Source organism: Psittacula echo (assembly GCF_963264785.1).
Source record: "Psittacula echo genome assembly, chromosome: 29".
Lineage (NCBI taxonomy): Eukaryota > Metazoa > Chordata > Aves > Psittaciformes > Psittacidae > Psittacula > Psittacula echo.
Genome location: NC_137764.1, coordinates 1,243,671 through 1,261,527, shown reverse-complemented (window position 1 = coordinate 1,261,527; position 17,857 = coordinate 1,243,671). Strand labels below are relative to the sequence as shown.

Sequence of the window (17,857 nt, the reverse complement as noted above, 5' to 3'; positions counted from 1 at the left end):
GGGACCAGAGAGTGACAGGGACCAGAGAGAGACAGGGACCATGGGGTGACAGGGACCAGAGAATGACAGGGACCATGGGGAGACAGGGACCAGAGAGTGACAGGGACCAGAGAGAGACAGGGACCATGGGGTGACAGGGACCAGAGAGTGACAGGGACCATGGGGTGACAGGGACCATGGGGTGACAGGGACCATGGGGAGACAGGGACCAGAGAGTGACAGGGACCATGGGGTGACAGGGACCATGGGGAGACAGGAACCATAGAGTGACAGGGACCATAGAGTGACAGGGACCATAGAGTGACAGGGACCAGAGAGTGACAGGGACCATGGGGTGACAGGGACCATGGGGAGACAGGGACCAGAGAGTGACAGGGACCATGGGGAGACAGGGACCATGGGGTGACAGGGACCATGGGGTGACGGGGACCATGGGGAGACAGGGACCAGAGAGTGACAGGGACCAGAGAGTGACAGGGACCATGGGGAGACAGGGACCAGAGAGTGACAGGGACCATGGGGTGACAGGGACCATGGAGTGACAGGGACCATGGGGAGACAGGGACCAGAGAGTGACAGGGACCAGAGAGAGACAGGGACCATGGGGTGACAGGGACCAGAGAATGACAGGGACCATGGGGAGACAGGGACCAGAGAGTGACAGGGACCAGAGAGAGACAGGGACCATGGGGTGACAGGGACCAGAGAGTGACAGGGACCATGGGGTGACAGGGACCATGGGGTGACAGGGACCATGGGGAGACAGGGACCAGAGAGTGACAGGGACCATGGGGTGACAGGGACCATGGGGAGACAGGAACCATAGAGTGACAGGGACCATAGAGTGACAGGGACCAGAGAGTGACAGGGACCATGGGGTGACAGGGACCATGGGGAGACAGGGACCATGGGGAGACAGGGACCAGAGAGTGACAGGGACCATGGGGAGACAGGGACCATGGGGAGACAGGGACCAGAGAGTGACAGGGACCATGGGGAGACAGGGACCATGGGGTGACAGGGACCATGGGGTGACAGGGACCATGGAGTGACAGGGACCATGGGGAGACAGGGACCAGAGAGTGACAGGGACCATGGGGTGACAGGGACCATGGGGTGACAGGGACCAGAGAGTGACAGGGACCATGGGGAGACAGGGACCATGGGGTGACAGGGACCATGGGGAGACAGGGACCAGAGAGTGACAGGGACCATGGGGTGACAGGGACCATGGGGTGACAGGGACCATGGGGTGACAGGGACCAGAGAGTGACAGGGACCAGAGAGTGACAGGGACCATGGGGAGACAGGGACCAGAGAGTGACAGGGACCATGGGGTGACAGGGACCATGGAGTGACAGGGACCATGGGAAGACAGGGACCATGGGGTGACAGGAACCATAGAGTGACAGGGACCAGAGAGTGACAGGGACCATGGGGTGACAGGGACCATGGGGTGACAGGGACCAGAGAGTGACAGGGACCAGAGAGTGATAGGGACTGTGGGGTGCCAGGGACAATGGGGTGAAGGGGACAATGGGGTAACAGGGATCATGGGGAGACAGGGACCATGGGGTGACAGGGACCAGAGAGTGACAGGGACCAGAGAGTGACAGGGACCATGGGGTGACAGGGACCAGAGAGTGACAGGGACCATGGGGAGACAGGGACCATGGGGTGACAGGGACCATGGAGTGACAGGGACCATGGAGTGACAGGGACCATGGGGTGACAGGGACCAGAGAGTGACAGGGACCAGAGAGTGATAGGGACTGTGGGGTGCCAGGGACAATGGGGTGATAGGGACCATGGGGAGACAGGGACCATGGGGTGACAGGGACCATGGAGTGACAGGGACCATGGAGTGACAGGGACCATGGAGTGACAGGGACCATGGGGTGACAGGGACCATGGAGTGACAGGGACCATGGGGTGACAGGGACCAGAGAGTGACAGGGACCAGAGAGTGATAGGGACTGTGGGGTGCCAGGGACAATGGGGTGAAGGGGACAATGGGGTAACAGGGATCATGGGGAGACAGGGACCATGGGGTGATAGGGACCATGGGGTGACAGGGACTGTGGGGTGACGGGGACCATGGGGTGACAGTGAACATGGGGTGACAGGGACCATGAGGTGACAGCGACAATGGGGTGTCAGGGCCCAAACAATGGGGTGACCCTCGATCCCCCCCATTGTTCCTTGTCCCCTACCTGTGCCCTCGGAAGGCATAAACAGGCTCCACATCCACAGTTGCCGTCCTGAGGGTGACAACAGAGGTGACAACAGTGACAAAACCCTGTCCCTGCCCCAAAACCCCCCGAGCGTCCCCAAACCCCCTCTAAGCGTCCCCAAACCCCCTCTAAGCGTCCCCAAACCCCCTCTAAGTGTCTCCAAACCCCCTCTAAGCGTCCCCAAACCCCCTCTAAGCGTCCCCAAACCCCCTCTAAGTGTCCCCAAACCCCCTCTCAGTGTCCCCAAACCCCCTCTAAGCGTCCCCAAACCCCCTCTAAGCGTCCCCAAACCCCCTCTAAGTGTCCCCAAAGGGGGCTCCGTGCCCCCTCCTTGTCCCTGTCCCCACCTCTTGGGGCTCGGGGGCCTCTGGAGGTTCCAGAGCTTGACGGTGCCGTCCTCGGAGGCCGTGAGCAGCGCGGGGGCCACGGGGTGAAAAGCCAGAGCCCGAACAGCATCCAAGTGGCTCCGGAGCGTGAAGCGGGGGCTCCAGCACTTCCGAAGCCCCCCCCCGGCATCAGGCACCTGCAGGGCCATGGGGACACCGGGATGGGGATTGGGGTTTGGGACACTTAGACAGGGTCTGGGGACATTGGGGGGGTTTGGGGTCAATGGGGGTGCTGGGGACACTGCACTGGGGACACTCACGTCGCAGCCCAGGTCGTTGTCATTGGTGACAGTGAGGTCCGCCAGGTCCCCAAGGGTGACAGGGCCAGCGCCGATGGGGTCCAGGATGAAGACATCGGAGGTGATGCCCAAAGAGCCCGTGGAGGGTCCTGGATGGGGATGGGACATGGGGACAGCCCATGGGACACCCAAAGGGACATGGGACACCCTAAAGGGACACCCAAAGGGACATGGGACACCCTAAAGGGACACCCAAAGGGACATGGGGACAGCCCATGGGGCACCCAAAGGGACATGGGGATAGCCCATGGAACACCCAGAGGGACATGGGACACCCTAAGGGGACACCCAAAGGGACATGGGGGAGCCCATGGGGCACCCAAAGGGACATGGGACACCCTCAAGGGACACCCAAAGGGACATGGGGACAGCCCATGGGGCACTCAAAGGGATATGGGACACCCTAAAGGGACACCCAAAGGGACATGGGGACAGCCCATGGGGCACCCAAAGGGACATGGGGACAGCCCTTGGGGCACCCAAAGGCACATGGGACACCCTAAAGGGACACCCAAAGGGACACGAGACTTCCCATGGGACCCCCAAAGGAACATGGGGACCCCCAAAGGGACCTGGGGACAGGACCTCACCTTCTGGGGGCCGCGCTGGCCCCGCGGTGGCTTTGGGCAGGAGCCCATCCACATCCCTCAGCTCAGCCCAACGGCCCCGGCGCCGCTCTATGGGGACAGGGGGGGTCCAGCAGCCAATGGGGGGGCTGAAGGGGGGGTCCCCCCAAGTGCCAGCCCCACTGACCCAGCTCCACGGCGTCCCCTTGTCCCCCGGTGTCCCCAGAGCCCAGGAAGTCAAATTCATTGAGGGCATCTTCGGAGTCGTCATCGTCATCGTCATCGTCCACCTCGGGCAGGACAGGGCTGGGGGGCAGCTGGGGGGGACATGGGGGTCAATGGGGACATTGGGGGGCATTGGGGACATGGGGGAGACACAGGGGTTGGGGACATTGGGGGTCACTGGGGGACAAAGGGGTTGGGGACATTGGGGGTCATGGGGGGACACAGGGGTTGGGGACATTGGGGGCATTGGGGACATGGGGGGACAAAAGGGTTGGGGACATTGGGGGTTACTGGGGGACATGGGGGGGACACAGGGGTTGGGGACATTGGGGGTCACTGGGGGACATGGGGGGGACAAAGGGGTTGGGGACATTGGGGGACATGGGGGGGACACAAGGGTTGGGGACATTGGGGGACGTGGGGGGACACAGGGGTTGGGGACACTGAGGGACATTGGGGGACATGGGGGGACACAGGGGTTGGGGACACTGGGGGTCACTGGGGGACGTGGGGGGACACAGGGGTTGGGGACACTGAGGGATATTGGGGGGACACAGGGGTTGGGGACACTGGGGGTCACTGGGGGACGTGGGGGGACACAGGGGTTGGGGACACTGAGGGATATTGAGGGGACACAGGGGTTGGGGACTCTGGGGGTCATTGGGGGACGTGGGGGGACACAGGGGTTGGGGACATTGGGGGCCATTGGGGGACATGGGGGGACACAGGGGTTGGGGACACTGGGGGACACTGGGGGGACACAGGGGTTGGGGACACTGGGGGACATGGGGGGGCACGGGGGGACACAGGGATTGGGGGATACAGGGATGGGGGACACAGGGATGGAGGGGACACGGATTGGGGGTGACCCCCCCCATTTTGGGGTCCCCCTTGCCTTGACCCGCTGCTTCTTGTGCTGGGGCTGCCCGGGGGGGGGCTGGAGGCCGTCCCCCTCCTCCTCCTCATCACTATCCTCATCCTCTCCCGGCAGGAACAGGACCTGCTCCTGCTCCTCCGGCTCCTTCCCGGCATTCCTGAGAGCAGGAATGGGGGTGCAGTGAATCCACGCGGGGATCCGAACCCCAACCGCTCCCCAAATCCCCCCCCATTTACCTCTGGATCTGCTCCTGGATGCGCCGCAGCAATGGGGACGCCGCAGTGGGGGGGCTCCCGCTCTTAGGGGGGGACGCGGGGATGGGGGGGCCCCGACCCAAGAGGGAGCGGACGCGGCGGGACCTCATGTCCAGGATGGTGTCGCTGTACCCCACTTCCTCCAGGTACCTTTGGGGGGGGGACACAAGGGGGGGGGGTCAGGGTACCCCCAAACCCTTCCATGTCCCCCCCCAGTGCTCCCCACTCACTGCCGCAGGAGCTGCCGGCCCTCCTTCCATGCCAATGGGCCACCCTCCAGCGACGCCACCTCCATGGGGCCATTGGCCACTATGGGGGGGGGGACACACACAGAAAGGGGGGGTCAGGGACACCCCAAAACCTCTTTGGGTGCCCCCCCCCAATAAGGCCGGGGGCACTCACTGGGTTCTGCCCCCTCCTTCCTCTCCCCTTGCACGGAGTCGGTGCCGAACTTCAGTTTGTGGTACTTGGACCTGGATGTGGGGGGGACACAAAGGGGTTGGGGACCCCCCCCCCGGTGTCAGGAGGGGGAAGGTGACCCCCAAAATGAGGGGGGGTTCGGGGGGGCCCCCACCTCTCCTGTTTGAGGGCGTATTCCAGCATCTTGATGCGCCGCACGAGGTCGCTCTTGAGGTTCTCCTGCCCCTTGCGCTCCCCCTGGAGAAAGGCCACTTGTGCCTATGGGGACAACGGGGACAATGGGGACAATGGGGGACCCCCCTGCACCCCCAAACTTACCCCCCCCCCAGCCATGGACGCAAAGGGGGGAAACGGAGAGGTGGGGATGGAAGGACCAGCACGGGAGGGGGCAAAAGGGTTGGGGTGAAGGGGGGGCCCCAACAGTGGGATATAGGGGGGGGTCCCCAATAGTCGGGTATGGGGGGGGCCCCAAAACTGGGGTGAAGGGGTGTCCCCAATAGTGGGATATAGGGGGGTCCCCAATAGTCAGGTATGGGGGGGGCCCCAACACTGGGGTAAAGGCGTGTCCCCAATAGTGGGATATAGGGGGGTCCCCAATAGTGGGGTATAGGAGGGATCCCCAATAGTAGGGTGGGGAGCCCCATTAGTGGGGTATGGGGGGGACCCCAATACTGGGGTAAAGGGGGGTCCCCAATACTGGGGTACAGGGGGAGTCCCCCATAGTAGGGCTGGGGGTCCCCAATATTGGGGCACAGGGGGGACCCCAATACTGGGGTAAAGGGGGGTCTCCACTAGTGGGATATGGGGGGTGCCCCAATAGTGGGGTATAGGAGGGGACCCCAATACTGGGGTAAAGGGGGGTCCCCAACAGTGGGATATAGGGGGGTTCCCAATAGTGGGGTATAAGGGGGGACCCCAACACTGGGGTAAAGGGGCATCCCCAATAGTGGGATATAGGGGGGTTCCCAATAGTGAGATATAAGGGGGTCCCCATTAGTGGGGCACAGGGGGGTCCCCAATTCCCAGCAGGGCATCCCCACTATCAGAGTGATGGGGGGGGCACCCCAATACCAGGGCTGGGACCCCCCAATACCAAGGGCTCCCCCCATCGGTGAGGAGGGTCCCTGATCCCAGGAGCTGGGCTCCCAAAGGCTATGGGGGGGACCCCAGTATTGGGCTTGGGAGGCCCCAACACCAGCTCCCAAGGGGGGGTCCCCAATACCGGTGCTGGGGAGACCCCAATACCAGGGCTAAGGGGGAGTCCCCAATAGCAAAGGGGGATCCCCAATACCAAAAGGGGGTCTCCAATACCAACGGGGGGGGGTCCCCAATACCAAAAGGGGGTCCCTAATACCAAGTGGGGATCCCCAATACCAAAAGGGGGTCCCCAATACCAACGGGGGGGGTCCCCAATACCAAGGGGGGGTCCCCAATACCAAGGGGGGGTCCCTAATACCAAGGGGGGGTCCCCAATACCAAAAGGGGGTCCCCAATACCAAGGGGGGGTCCCCAGTACCACATCAAGGGGGGGTCCCCAATACCAAAGGGGGGTCCCCGATACCAAAAGGGGGTCCCTAATACCAAGTGGGGGTCCCCAATACCAAGGAGGGGTCCCCAGTACCACATCAAGGGGGGGTCCCCAATACCAAAGGGGGGTCCCCGATACCAAAAGGGGGTCCCTAATACCAAGGGGGGGGGCCTCAATACTAAGGGGGGGTCCCCAATACCAAAAGGGGGTCCCCAATACCAAGGGGGGGTCCCCAATACCAAAAGGGGGTCCCTAATACCAAGGGGGGGTCCTCAATACCAAGGGGGGGGGTCCCCAATACCAAAGGGGGGGTCCCCAACAGGGCCCCATTCCCGGCCCCCCCCTCCCGCGGTTCCCGCCCCCCGCTCCCGCCGCCATTTCCTCCCAAGATGGCGGCGGCCCCGGTAAGCGCCGGTCGCGGTCGATGGGAAGGAGGGAGGGAGGGAAGGAGGGGGGGTCCCGGTGCCGGTACCTGGAGCTCGGCCCTTTCCGCTTCCCAGCGGCCCTTCTCGGCCTCGAAGCGCGCCCATTCGTGCTGGATGAAGTGCAGGATCCCCGGCAGGCTCAGCCCGGGCCCGGGGCCTGAGGGGGCCGCTTGGGCCCTGGCCGCCCGCTCGGCCGCCATGTTGGCTGCCACAAAGGGAGCCGCCGGGGGCCGGCGGGGCCGCCGCTTCCTGCCAGAAAGGGAGCCGGGAAAGGGGCGGGGCCAGGCGTTACTGGGGCGACCGGAGGGAGCGGGGGAAGGGGGTACAGGAGGTAGGGGGCGTATGGGGGGGTATAGGGGATATAAGAAGGTATGGGGGTACAGAGGGTATAGGGGGACATAGGGATATGGGGGGGTACAGGGGGTATAGGGGGAGTATAGGGGATATAAGAACATATGGGAAGTAGAGAAGGTATAGGGGGTATAGGGATATGGGGGGTATAGATGGTATGGGGGGTATGGGGGATATAAGAAGGTATGGGGGGTAGAGGGGGTATAGGGGGACATAGGGATATGGGGGGGTATAGATGGTATAGGGAGGGTATAGAGGATGTAAGAAGGTATGGGGGGTAGAGGGGGTATAGGGGATATGGGGCGGTTTAGGAGATATAAGAAGGTATGGAGGGTATAGGGGGGCATAGGGGTATGGGGGGTATAGGGGGATAGGGGGTATAGGGGTCATAGAAGGGTATAAGGGGTATGGGGGGTATAGGGGGATTTGGGGATATAGGGTCTATAAGAAGGTATGGAGAGTACAAAGGGTATAGAGGGTATAGGGGTATGGGGGGGTATATATAGGGGGTACGGGGGTATAGGGGCTATAAGAAGGTATGGGGGGTATAGGGGGACATAGGGTATAACATATGGAGGGTATAGGGAGTATAGGAGTATGGGGGGCACAGGGGTACAGGGAGGTATAGGAGTTATGGGGGGCATAGGGAAGTATAGGGGTCATGGAAAGGTATGAGGGGTATGGGGGGTATAGGGAGTATGGCAAGGTATAGAAGGTATAGGAGTGCATAGGGGCCATAGGAGAGTACGGGGGCTATAAGGGGTATGGGGGGCATAGAGAGCATAGGGGCTGTAGGGAGGGTATGGGGGGTATAAGTGTGTTGGTGGTATAAGAGCTACAGAGAGGTATGGGGGGGTATAGAGGGCATGGGGGGCCATAGGGGGGTATGGAGGGCATAGGGGGCCATAGGGGGGTATAGGGGCTATATGGGTGCCCGGGGGGGGATGAGGGCTATAGAGGCTCATTAATTCCCTCTCATTACCGCTCCTCTCCTCCTCCAGCGCCGCCTCCCTGCCTCTGAGCGATGGCCGGTGGGGGGGGGGAGCCCTCATTAACAACCCCTAACGAAGGTCTTCATTAGCTAACGGCGGCTAATTAATACCCCCCCCCCCCCCCGAGCGGCATCATGCGGGTGAGCCCGTGCCAGGCCAGCCTGGGCGCCGCCATCGGCCTCAACCTCCTCCTCCTCCTCGTCCTCTACTGGCGCTGGCCCCTGCGCCCGGTGCCGCCGGGCTCCTCGTGCCGGCCCCCGCGCGGCGCCCCCGGCGTCACCGTCCTGCTGCGGGAATACGAGCCCCTGGACAACGACGTCCCGGGCACGGCGCGCGCCTTCGCGCCGCGGCACCCGGTGGCGGTGGTGACGGACGCGGCGCTGTACCCGCCGCTGCCGCTGCCCGCCGGCGTCACCGTCCTGGCGCTGCGCCCCGCGCCCGAGCGCCCGCCGCCCTTGGCGCAGGCCGAGCGCCTTGTCCGCACCCGCCACGTGGCGCTGGTCCCCGACGGCACCCGCGCCGCGCCGGGGCTGCTCGAGCGCATGCGGGCGGCGCTCGAGGACGGCGCCGGGGACGCCCGCATCGCCGTGGCGCCGGTGGGCACGGCGCCGTTGCGGTGCTTGGCGGTGAGGCTGGAGGCGCGGGAGTGGACGGTGCGGTACCGCCACGCGCCCGGCGCGCCGGGGCTCTGCCAGGCCGTCGAAGGCTCCGCCGTGCTCCTGCTGCGCACGCGGGACCTCTTCGCGCTGCCCTTCCCGTTGGCGCGCCCGGTGACGGCGGCGCTCTTCATCCAAGCGGCGTTCCGGGGCTGGCGGCTGCGCGTGCTGCCCGCCGCCTTCCCGCTGTCCCGGCGCCTGCCCCTCTCCCCCGAGGCCCAATGGAAAGCTCGGAGCGGGCTGGAAACGCGGCGCCGGCGGCTGATGCGGGAGCTGGGCATCAAGCGGGAGGTGCTCCCCGACGGGCGGGAGCGGTGGCACGGCTGCGGCAAGGACACGGCGCGCTGCTTCGGGACCGTCCACGCGGGAACGCCGCAGTACCTCCTGAGCGGGCGCTGGACCCCCCCCTGCTGCCTGCGGGCGCTGCGGGAGACCACGCGGCGCGTGGTGTCCGTCCTGGAAGCGTCGGGAATCCGGTACTGGTTGGAAGGAGGCTCCTTACTGGGAGCCGTGCGCCTGCGGGACATCATCCCGTGGGATTACGACGTGGATTTGGGGCTGTACAAGGAGGACGTCGGGAAGTGCCGGTGGCTGGCGGCCGCGGCGGCCGGGGAGGCGGTGGAGGACGAGGAAGGGTTCCTGTGGGAAAAGGCGGCCGAGGGGGAATTCTACCGCGTGCACTACAGCCGGAGCAACCGGCTCCATGTGGATCTATGGCCCTTCTATTCCCGGGGGGGGGTGATGACCAAGGACACGTGGCTCGGGCACCGGCAGGACGTGGAATTCCCGGAGAGATTCCTGCAGCCCCGCGTGCCGCTGGAATTCGCGGGAATGACGGCGATGGCGCCCAACAGCGCCCGGGAATTCCTGGAGTTCAAGTTCGGAGCCGGAGCCATCGAGAACCCCGAGTATCCCAATCCCAGCGTCATGAGGATGGGGCAGGAATGAGCGGGGGGGCGATGGGGATGGGGGATCCCCGGATACAAAGGGGCTGGGATGGGGAATCCCGGGATACAAAGGGGATGGGATGGGGAATCCCGGGATACAAAGGGGCTGGGATGGGGAATCCCGGGATACAAAGGGGCTGGGATGGGGAATCCCGGGATACAAAGGGGTTGGGATGGGGAATCCCGGGACACAAAGGGGTTGGGATGGGGAATCCCGGGATACAAAGGGGTTGGGATGGGGAATCCCGGGATACAAAGGGGCTGGGATGGGGAATCCCGGGACACAAAGGGGTTGGGATGGGGAATCCCGGGATACAAAGGGGCTGGGATGGGGAATCCCGGGATACAAAGGGGTTGGGATGGGGAATCCCGGGATACAAAGGGGTTGGGATGGGGAATCCCGGGATACAAAGGGGATGGGATGGGGAATCCCGGGATACAAAGGGGTTGGGATGGGGAATCCCGGGATACAAAGGGGTTGGGATGGGGAATCCCGGGATACAAAGGGGATGGGATGGGGAATCCCGGGATACAAAGGGGCTGGGATGGGGAATCCCGGGATTCAAAGGGAATGGGATGGGAAGGGGGAATCCCGGGAATCCCGGTCCCTGTGTGTCCCCCCATTGACAATAAAGCCTCTTGAGCCCCCCACGTCCCCATCCCATGGCACAATGGGGGGGTCCCTGTGCCCCCCCCCCGGCTCTGCTCCATCACAGCCACGTTTATTCATTCACAGCACAGGGATGGGGGGGGGGACATCGACACCAGGGCCCCCCCCCCGGACGGGTCCATGGGGGGCAATGGGGGGGGTTTGGTCCCGGTTCACTCCAGGGACTGGAGCATCAGGAGCTGCTTGAGGACCTTGGTCTGGCTCGTCTCCCGGATCTCCCCCGCCAGGAACATCTCATCCACCACCGTGTACACCTGCAGCAGGCGCCATGGGGCCGGAGACGGGGAGGGGGGGGAGACATGGATGTGGGGCAGGACCCGCGGATGGGGGGCAGGACCCGCGGATGTGGGGCAGGACCCGCGGATGGGGGGCAGGACCTGTGGATGGGGGCGGGACCCGTGGATGTGGGGAAGGACCCGCGGATGGGGGGCAGGACCTGTGGATGGGGGCGGGACCTGTGGATGGGGGCAGGATCCGTGGATGTGGGGAAGGACCCGCGGGTGTGGGGCAGGACCCGTGGGTGTGGGGCAGGACCCGCGGATGGGGGGCAGGACCTGTGGATGGGGGCAGGACCTGTGGATGGGGGGCAGGACCTGTGGATGGGGGCAGGACCTGTGGATGGGGGCAGGACCTGTGGATGGGGGCAGGACCCGTGGATGTGGGGCGGGACCCGTGGATGTGGGGAAGGACCTGCGGATGTGGGGCTGGACCCGTGGATGTGGGGCAGGACGGGACTCGTGCGCCCCCCTTTGCTGACCTTATAGAAGTTGAAGACGAGGTCGAGCTCGCAGACGTTGTGGAAGTACTCATTGAGCACCTGCGGGCATGGATGGGCCAATGAGAGGCCATGAAGTCATTAATTAGCCTTAATTAACCGGTTCATTAGCATTAATTAACCTTAGTTAGGAATGACCATTAATTATTAACAACAACGTTAAGTTATTAATGAACAGGCATTAGTGCTTATTTTATTAATGAGCATTAAAGTTAATTTATTAAGGGAAATTCATTAATTAACGTTATTTAATTAATTAATGACCATTAATGGTGATTACTTTATCAAGGACCATCATTTATGAATATAAAACGATAATTTATTAATGCTCATTAATTAATATTAAATTATTAATGACAACTAATTAATGCTTATCAATTGATGGCCATCAATGTTCATCGAATAATGACCCTTAGTTCACGTTAATTAATTAGTTAATAGCAATTGATTCAATAGTTAATTAATGTCCATGGCTTAATGGTATTTCATTTATTAATAACAATCAATTAACGTTAATTAACGGCAAATAAGGACGATTAAATTAACGACCATTACACACCGATGTTAATTGCCATTAATGACCACTAATTAACACTCCTTTCTTACCATCGTTATTAACACCGACCCCCATTAACGAGTTTATTAACGGCCCCCAATCAACGTCAATTAATCCACTCGCGCCCCATGGGCCCAATGGCACCAACTCCTCGGTGCCCCGGGGTTAATGAGCGTTCATTAGCGGGACTGAACGGCTACTGAGGTGATTCGGCCTCACCTCCACGAAGTTGTGGATGGCCTCCAGGTAGGCCAGGTTGTTGTCGGTGACGTCCACGCAGATGCAGAAGTAGAGGCCGGCGTAGCGGCGGTAAATGATCTTGAAATTGCGGAACTGGGAACGGGGGGGAGGGAAAGGGGGGGGAGGGGGGGGATGAGGGGGATGGGGAAAAGGGGGGGGATGGGGGGGAATGGGGGGGATGGGGAAGGGGGGGATGAGGAAAGGGGGGGATGGGGGGGAATGGGAGGATGGGGAAAGGGGGAGATGGGGGGGAATGGGGGGGATGGGGAAGGGGGGGATGGGGAATGGGGGGGATGGGGAAGGGGGGGGAGGGGGGGAAATGGGGGGGATGTGGAAGGGGGGGGATGGGGGGATCGGGAAAGGGGGGGATGGGGAAAGGGGGGGATGGGGAAGGGAGGGATGGGGGGGATGGGGAAAGGGGGGGATGGGGAAAGGGGGGGATGGGGGGCAATAGGGGATTGGGGGGGATGGGGGTAATGGGGGAATGGGGGGAAGGGCAGGATGGGAAAAATGGGGGGGATGTGGGGAAGGGGGGAATGGAGGGCATGGGGGCAATGGGGGCTCACCCCAAGGCCCAGCCCCAGCCCCGATCCCAGCGCTGCATCCTCACCCCTCACCCCCTGCTCCAGCCCCATTCCCGCAGGACCCCTGGGAAGCGCGGGATTTTGGGCTCGGATCCTGGGATTTGGGGCTCGGATCCCAGGATTTGGGGCTCGGATCCCGGGATTTGGGGCTCGGATCCCAGGATTTGGGGCTTGGATCCCAGGATTTGGGGCTTGGATCCCGGGATTTGGGGCTCGGATCCCAGGATTTGGGGCTCGGATCCCGGGATTTGGGGCTCGGATCCCTGGATTTGGGGCTCGGATCCCAGGATTTGGGGCTTGGATCCCGGGATTTGGGGCTCGGATCCCAGGATTTGGGGCTCGGATCCCGGGATTTGGGGCTTGGATCCCGGGATTTGGGGCTTGGATCCCGGGAATTTGGGGCTCGGATCCCAGGATTTGGGGCTCGGATCCCGGGAATTTGGGGCTCGGATCCCGGGATTTGGGGCTCGGATCCCGGGAATTTGGGGCTCGGATCCCAGGATTTGGGGCTTGGATCCCGGGATTTGGGGCTTGGATCCCGGGAATTTGGGCTCGGATCCCAGGATTTGAGGCTTGGATCCCAGCATTTGGGGCTTGGATCCCGGGAATTTGGGCTCGAATCCCGGGATTTGGGGCTCGGATCCCGGGATTTGGGGCTCGGATCCTGGGATTTGGGGCTTGGATCCCGGGAATTTGGGCTCGGATCCCAGGATTTGGGGCTCGGATCTCGGGATTTTGGGGCTCGGATCCCGGGATTTGGGGCTCGGATCCCGGGATTTGGGGCTCGGATCCCGGGGATTTGGGGCTCGGATCCCGGGATTTGGGGCTCGGATCCCAGGATTTTGGGGCTCGGATCCAGGGATTTGGGGCTCGGATCCCGGGGATTTGGGGCTCGGATCCCGGGATTTGGGGCTCGGATCCCGGGATTTGGGGCTTGGATCCCGGGATTTGGGGCTTGGATCCCGGGATTTGGGGCTCGGATCCCAGGATTTGGGGCTCGGATCCCGGGATTTGGGGCTTGGATCCCGGGAATTTGGGCTCAGATCCCAGGATTTGGGGCTTGGATCCCAGGATTTGGGGCTCGGATCCCGGGATTTGGGGCTCGGATCCCGGGATTTGGGGCTCGGATCCTGGGATTTGGGGCTTGGATCCCGGGATTTGGGGCTCGGATCCCAGGATTTGGGGCTCAGATCCCGGGATTTTGGGGCTCGGATCCCGGGATTTGGGGCTCGGATCCCGGGGATTTGGGGCTCGGATCCCGGGATTTGGGGCTCGGATCCCTGGATTTTGGGCTCGGATCCCGGGATTTGGGGCTTGGATCCTGGAATTTTGCCCTCGGATCCGGGGATTTGGGGCTCGGATCCCCGGATTTTGGGGCTCGGATCCCGCGATTTTGGGGCTCAGATCCCAGGAATTTTGGGCTTGGATCCTGGGATTTGGGCTCGGATCCTGGGATTTGGGGCTTGGATCCCAGATTTTGCCCTCGGATCCGGGGATTTTGGGCTTGGATCCTGGGATTTGGGCTCGGATCCCAGATTTTGCCCTCGGATCCCGGGATTCGGGCTCGGATCCCAGATTTTGCCCTTGGATCCCGGGATTTGCGCTTGGATCCCAGATTTTGCCCTCGGATCCCAGGATTTTGGGGCTCGGATCCCAGATCTTGCTCTCGGATCCTGGGATTTGCGCTCGGATCCCAGATTTTGGCCTCGGATCCCAGATTTTGCCCTCGGATCCCGGGATTTGGGGCTCGGATCCCAGGATTTTGGCGCTCGGATCCCAGGATTTTGGGATCGGATCCCAGGATTTGGGGCTCGGATCTCCGGATTTTGGGGCTCGGATCCCGGGATTTGCGCTCGGATCCCGGAATTTGGGGCTCGGATCCCTGGATTTTGGGATCGGATCCCGGGATTTTGGCCTCGAATCCCGGGATTTTGGGCTCGGATCCCGGGATTTTGGGCTCGGATCCTGGGATTTTGCGCTCGGATCCCAGGATTTGGGGCTCGGATCCCAGGATTTTGGCGCTCGGATCCCAGGATTTTGGGATCGGATCCCAGGATTTGGGGCTCGGATCCCAGGATTTTGGGATCGGATCCCAGGATTTTGGCGCTCGGATCCCAGGATTTTGGGATCAGATCCCAGGATTTGGGGCTCGGATCCCCGGATTTTGGGGCTCGGATCCCGGGATTTGCGCTCGGAACCCGGAATTTGGGGCTCGGATCCCTGGATTTTGGGATCGGATCCCGGGATTTTGGCCTCGGATCCTGGGATTTTGCCCTCGGATCCGGGGATTTTGGGCTTGGATCCTGGGATTTGGCCTCGGATCCCAGATTTTGGCCTCGGATCCCAGGATTCGGGCTCGGATCCCGGCCTTTCGGGTACCTCCACGAAGTTGGTGTGCTTGGCATCGCGGACGGTGACCACGGCGTGCACCTCCTCGATGAGCTTCTGCTTCTCGTCGTCGTCGAACTGCATGTACCACTTGGCCAGGCGCGTCTTCCCGGCCCGGTTCTGGATCAGGATGAAGCGGATCTGCCCCGCGGGGGGGGCAACAACGGGATCAGGGGGGGCAAATCTGGGCCCTTCACTCTGCTGGGGGGCTCGGGGGTCCTTGCTCCCTTCATGTCTGATGTGGTGCATGGATGGGGTGGCCTCTAGGGAGTGTTCTATGGCCTGTGGGTGGCCCATAGGGAGGGTTATATGGCCCCTATATATAAAACATACACGTATGACATATGTATAATATACTACGTGTATTATATATGTTATATACGTTAATTATATTGCGTATATTTTATATAGGCTTATATTATTGTAGATATTACATATAATTGTATATTATATATATGTATTATATATGTATGTATATTTTATATATATTACATATATTATATATGTATACATCTAATACACAACAAACATCATTGCATTATATGTGTTATATATGATCCACCATATAGATATTATACACATAACATACACATTATATATGTAAGACATACATGCTGCCCATAGGAAGTCTTATATGCCCCCTATAGCTCCAATAGGGAGTCTTACATGCCGCCTGTGTGTCCCATAGGGAGTCTTATCTATCCCCCCTATATGTCCCATAGGGGATGCCAGCTTGTGTGCCAGCTGTATATAACATATATACACGACAGGCATATACGTTACCTATGGATCATGTATGTTATTGTTATATATATTACATACCCTATGCTTTGTTATATGACCTATATGACACCGTATACACTTACATGGCATACCATACACATCACCTATGTAATGTACGATACACACACACATAGCACATCAAAGGAGCCCCGTACATCACCTCTCTGCCTGACAGGGTCCCCTCCCAAACCCCCCCCCCCCCCAAGAACAGTCCCCCCTCCTATAGGGCACCCCTATAGGGACACTCCAATGGGGTGCCCTATAGGAGACACCCCCCATCCGCGCTTCCCCCCCCCCTCCAAAGCCGCTCCCTATGGGGGGGAACCCAACACCCCCACAAAGCCGCTCCCAATGGGGACCCCTTCCCCTATGGGGCACCCCATAGCGCCTTTTGGCCCCTCCTCAATGGGGAGCCCCCCCCTCGTGCCCCCCCACCCTCTTCCCGCTCCTCACCATGGCTGCTGGTCCCGTGCCCCCCCGGCTCTAACCGGATATCCCCTCCCGGCGGGCGCGGGGCACGATGGGAGTTGTAGTTCCGGCCGCTCCGCATTAGGGCCACATTACCCAGGGGCCTTTGCGCTGGGCGCGGGGCATGATGGGAGTCGTAGTTCAGTCCCCTCCGCCTGGGGACACGTTACCCAGAGGCCTTTGCGCCGAGCGCGGGGCATGATGGGAGTCGTAGTTCAGGCCCCTCCGCCTGGGGACACGTTACCCAGAGGGCTTTCCTTTGGGCGCGGGGCATGACGGGAGTTGTAGTCCTCCCCTCATTCCTCTACCGCTCCCGCCCCACCGAGGCCTCCGCGCAGGCCGCAGGCCTCACAACCGGGCTCTATTCGCACCGGAAAGGGCGGGGGCACCGCCGTTAACCCGCGGGGGGATCCCGGTGGCAACAGGGGACTGAACGGCCTTTGAGGCCTTCCCCTCCTTCCTCCCTGACCGGGTCACACTACGCATGCGCAGCTCGGCGGGGGCAGCGCCCCCTAGCGCACTGGAGGAGGGGCAGGGAGAGGAGGAGGAGGAGGAGGAGGAGAAGGAGGGAGGGAGGGGGGAGGAAGGCGCCGCCGCCGCCGCCATTACGAGGCCGAGCCCGCCCCGCCGCCGCCCCCCGCCGCCGCCCCGAGGGGGGACATGGCGCTGCCGCCGCCCGCAGCCCCCGGCCCGGCCGCCACGGTAAGAGCGGCCCCGTCCGCCCCCCCCCGCCATAGACATCCACACACCGAGACCCCCCCCCGGCTGCGAACAATGGGACCGCCCCACCCCCGCCAACCGCCGTCCCGCCGGGCCGGCCCACAGCCCCCCGCGGGGGGAGCCGGGAGGGGACACCGGGACAGCCCCGCGAAGGGGGGGGGAGCAATGGGGAGCGGGGACCCCCCAATATGGGGGGGGGGGAATCAAGACTAAGGGAGGCCCCATAAGTTATGGGGCAGGATGGGGGACACCCCCCTTGAAAGGCGCAATGCACCCCGCCTATGGGGTGGAGGGAGGTTCCCCCCCCTCCCATGGGGGTAAATGGAGGCGCCCCAGCTTTGGGAACGGGCCTTAAGGACCCCCCTATGGGGGGGGCTGTACCACGTGGGGGGGGTGCGTATCCCTTAACCCCCCCCCCCATTCCATCCCTTTCCCTCTTGTCCCATCCCATTCCCAAGCCTTCCTCTTCCATCCTGTATGGAAGCACCCCCAAACCCACCCCCACCCCCCTTT

General features: G+C 62.0%; 3 protein-coding genes across 5 annotated transcripts in view; 1 reads left to right on the top strand and 2 right to left on the bottom strand.

Moving 5' to 3' along the window:
* STRN4 (striatin 4) overlaps window positions 1-7,420 on the bottom strand; it is a 23,153-nt gene extending 15,733 nt beyond the window's left edge. Inside the window, exons 1-11 of one of the 3 annotated variants that reach the window (XM_080636045.1) lie at window positions 7,262-7,420; window positions 5,416-5,519; window positions 5,244-5,314; window positions 5,072-5,150; window positions 4,824-4,991; window positions 4,606-4,744; window positions 3,673-3,802; window positions 3,510-3,596; window positions 2,881-3,008; window positions 2,582-2,757; window positions 2,214-2,261 (exon numbers count right to left, since the gene is read on the bottom strand). In XM_080636045.1, the coding sequence (XP_080492171.1) occupies window positions 2,214-2,261; window positions 2,582-2,757; window positions 2,881-3,008; window positions 3,510-3,596; window positions 3,673-3,802; window positions 4,606-4,744; window positions 4,824-4,991; window positions 5,072-5,150; window positions 5,244-5,314; window positions 5,416-5,519; window positions 7,262-7,414 (1,283 nt within the window). In that variant the 5' untranslated portion in view covers window positions 7,415-7,420. The remainder of the gene's footprint in view (window positions 1-2,213; window positions 2,262-2,581; window positions 2,758-2,880; window positions 3,009-3,509; window positions 3,597-3,672; window positions 3,803-4,605; window positions 4,745-4,823; window positions 4,992-5,071; window positions 5,151-5,243; window positions 5,315-5,415; window positions 5,520-7,261) is intronic. The other 2 variants (XM_080636047.1, XM_080636046.1) reach the window with 2 other exon arrangements.
* FKRP (fukutin related protein) lies at window positions 7,167-10,161 on the top strand (the record flags this gene model as incomplete). Its single annotated transcript, XM_080636087.1, has 2 exons — window positions 7,167-7,193; window positions 8,567-10,161. The coding sequence occupies exon 2, from the start codon at window positions 8,692-8,694 to the stop codon at window positions 10,159-10,161; it is 1,470 nt and encodes a 489-aa protein (XP_080492213.1). The 5' UTR covers window positions 7,167-7,193; window positions 8,567-8,691.
* A 511-nt stretch (window positions 10,162-10,672) lies between these two features.
* On the bottom strand, window positions 10,673-16,705 carry AP2S1 (adaptor related protein complex 2 subunit sigma 1). Its single transcript, XM_080636043.1, has 5 exons — window positions 16,610-16,705; window positions 15,365-15,514; window positions 12,381-12,494; window positions 11,588-11,647; window positions 10,673-11,084 (listed from the first exon to the last, which is right to left on the bottom strand). Exons 1-5 carry the CDS (start codon window positions 16,610-16,612, stop codon window positions 10,983-10,985), a joined length of 429 nt encoding a protein of 142 aa, XP_080492169.1. The 5' UTR covers window positions 16,613-16,705; the 3' UTR covers window positions 10,673-10,982.
* Between the last annotated feature and the right edge of the window lie 1,152 nt (window positions 16,706-17,857).

Bases quoted from the DNA above. Each gene is read 5' to 3' on its own strand.
- AP2S1 (XM_080636043.1), bottom strand. The intron at 12,495-15,364 runs GTACCCGAAAGG...CCCCGTTCCCAG, and splicing joins AGCACACCAACTTCGTGGAG to TTCCGCAATTTCAAGATCAT. The intron at 11,085-11,587 runs GTCAGCAAAGGG...CGCCTGCTGCAG, and splicing joins TCGTCTTCAACTTCTATAAG to GTGTACACGGTGGTGGATGA.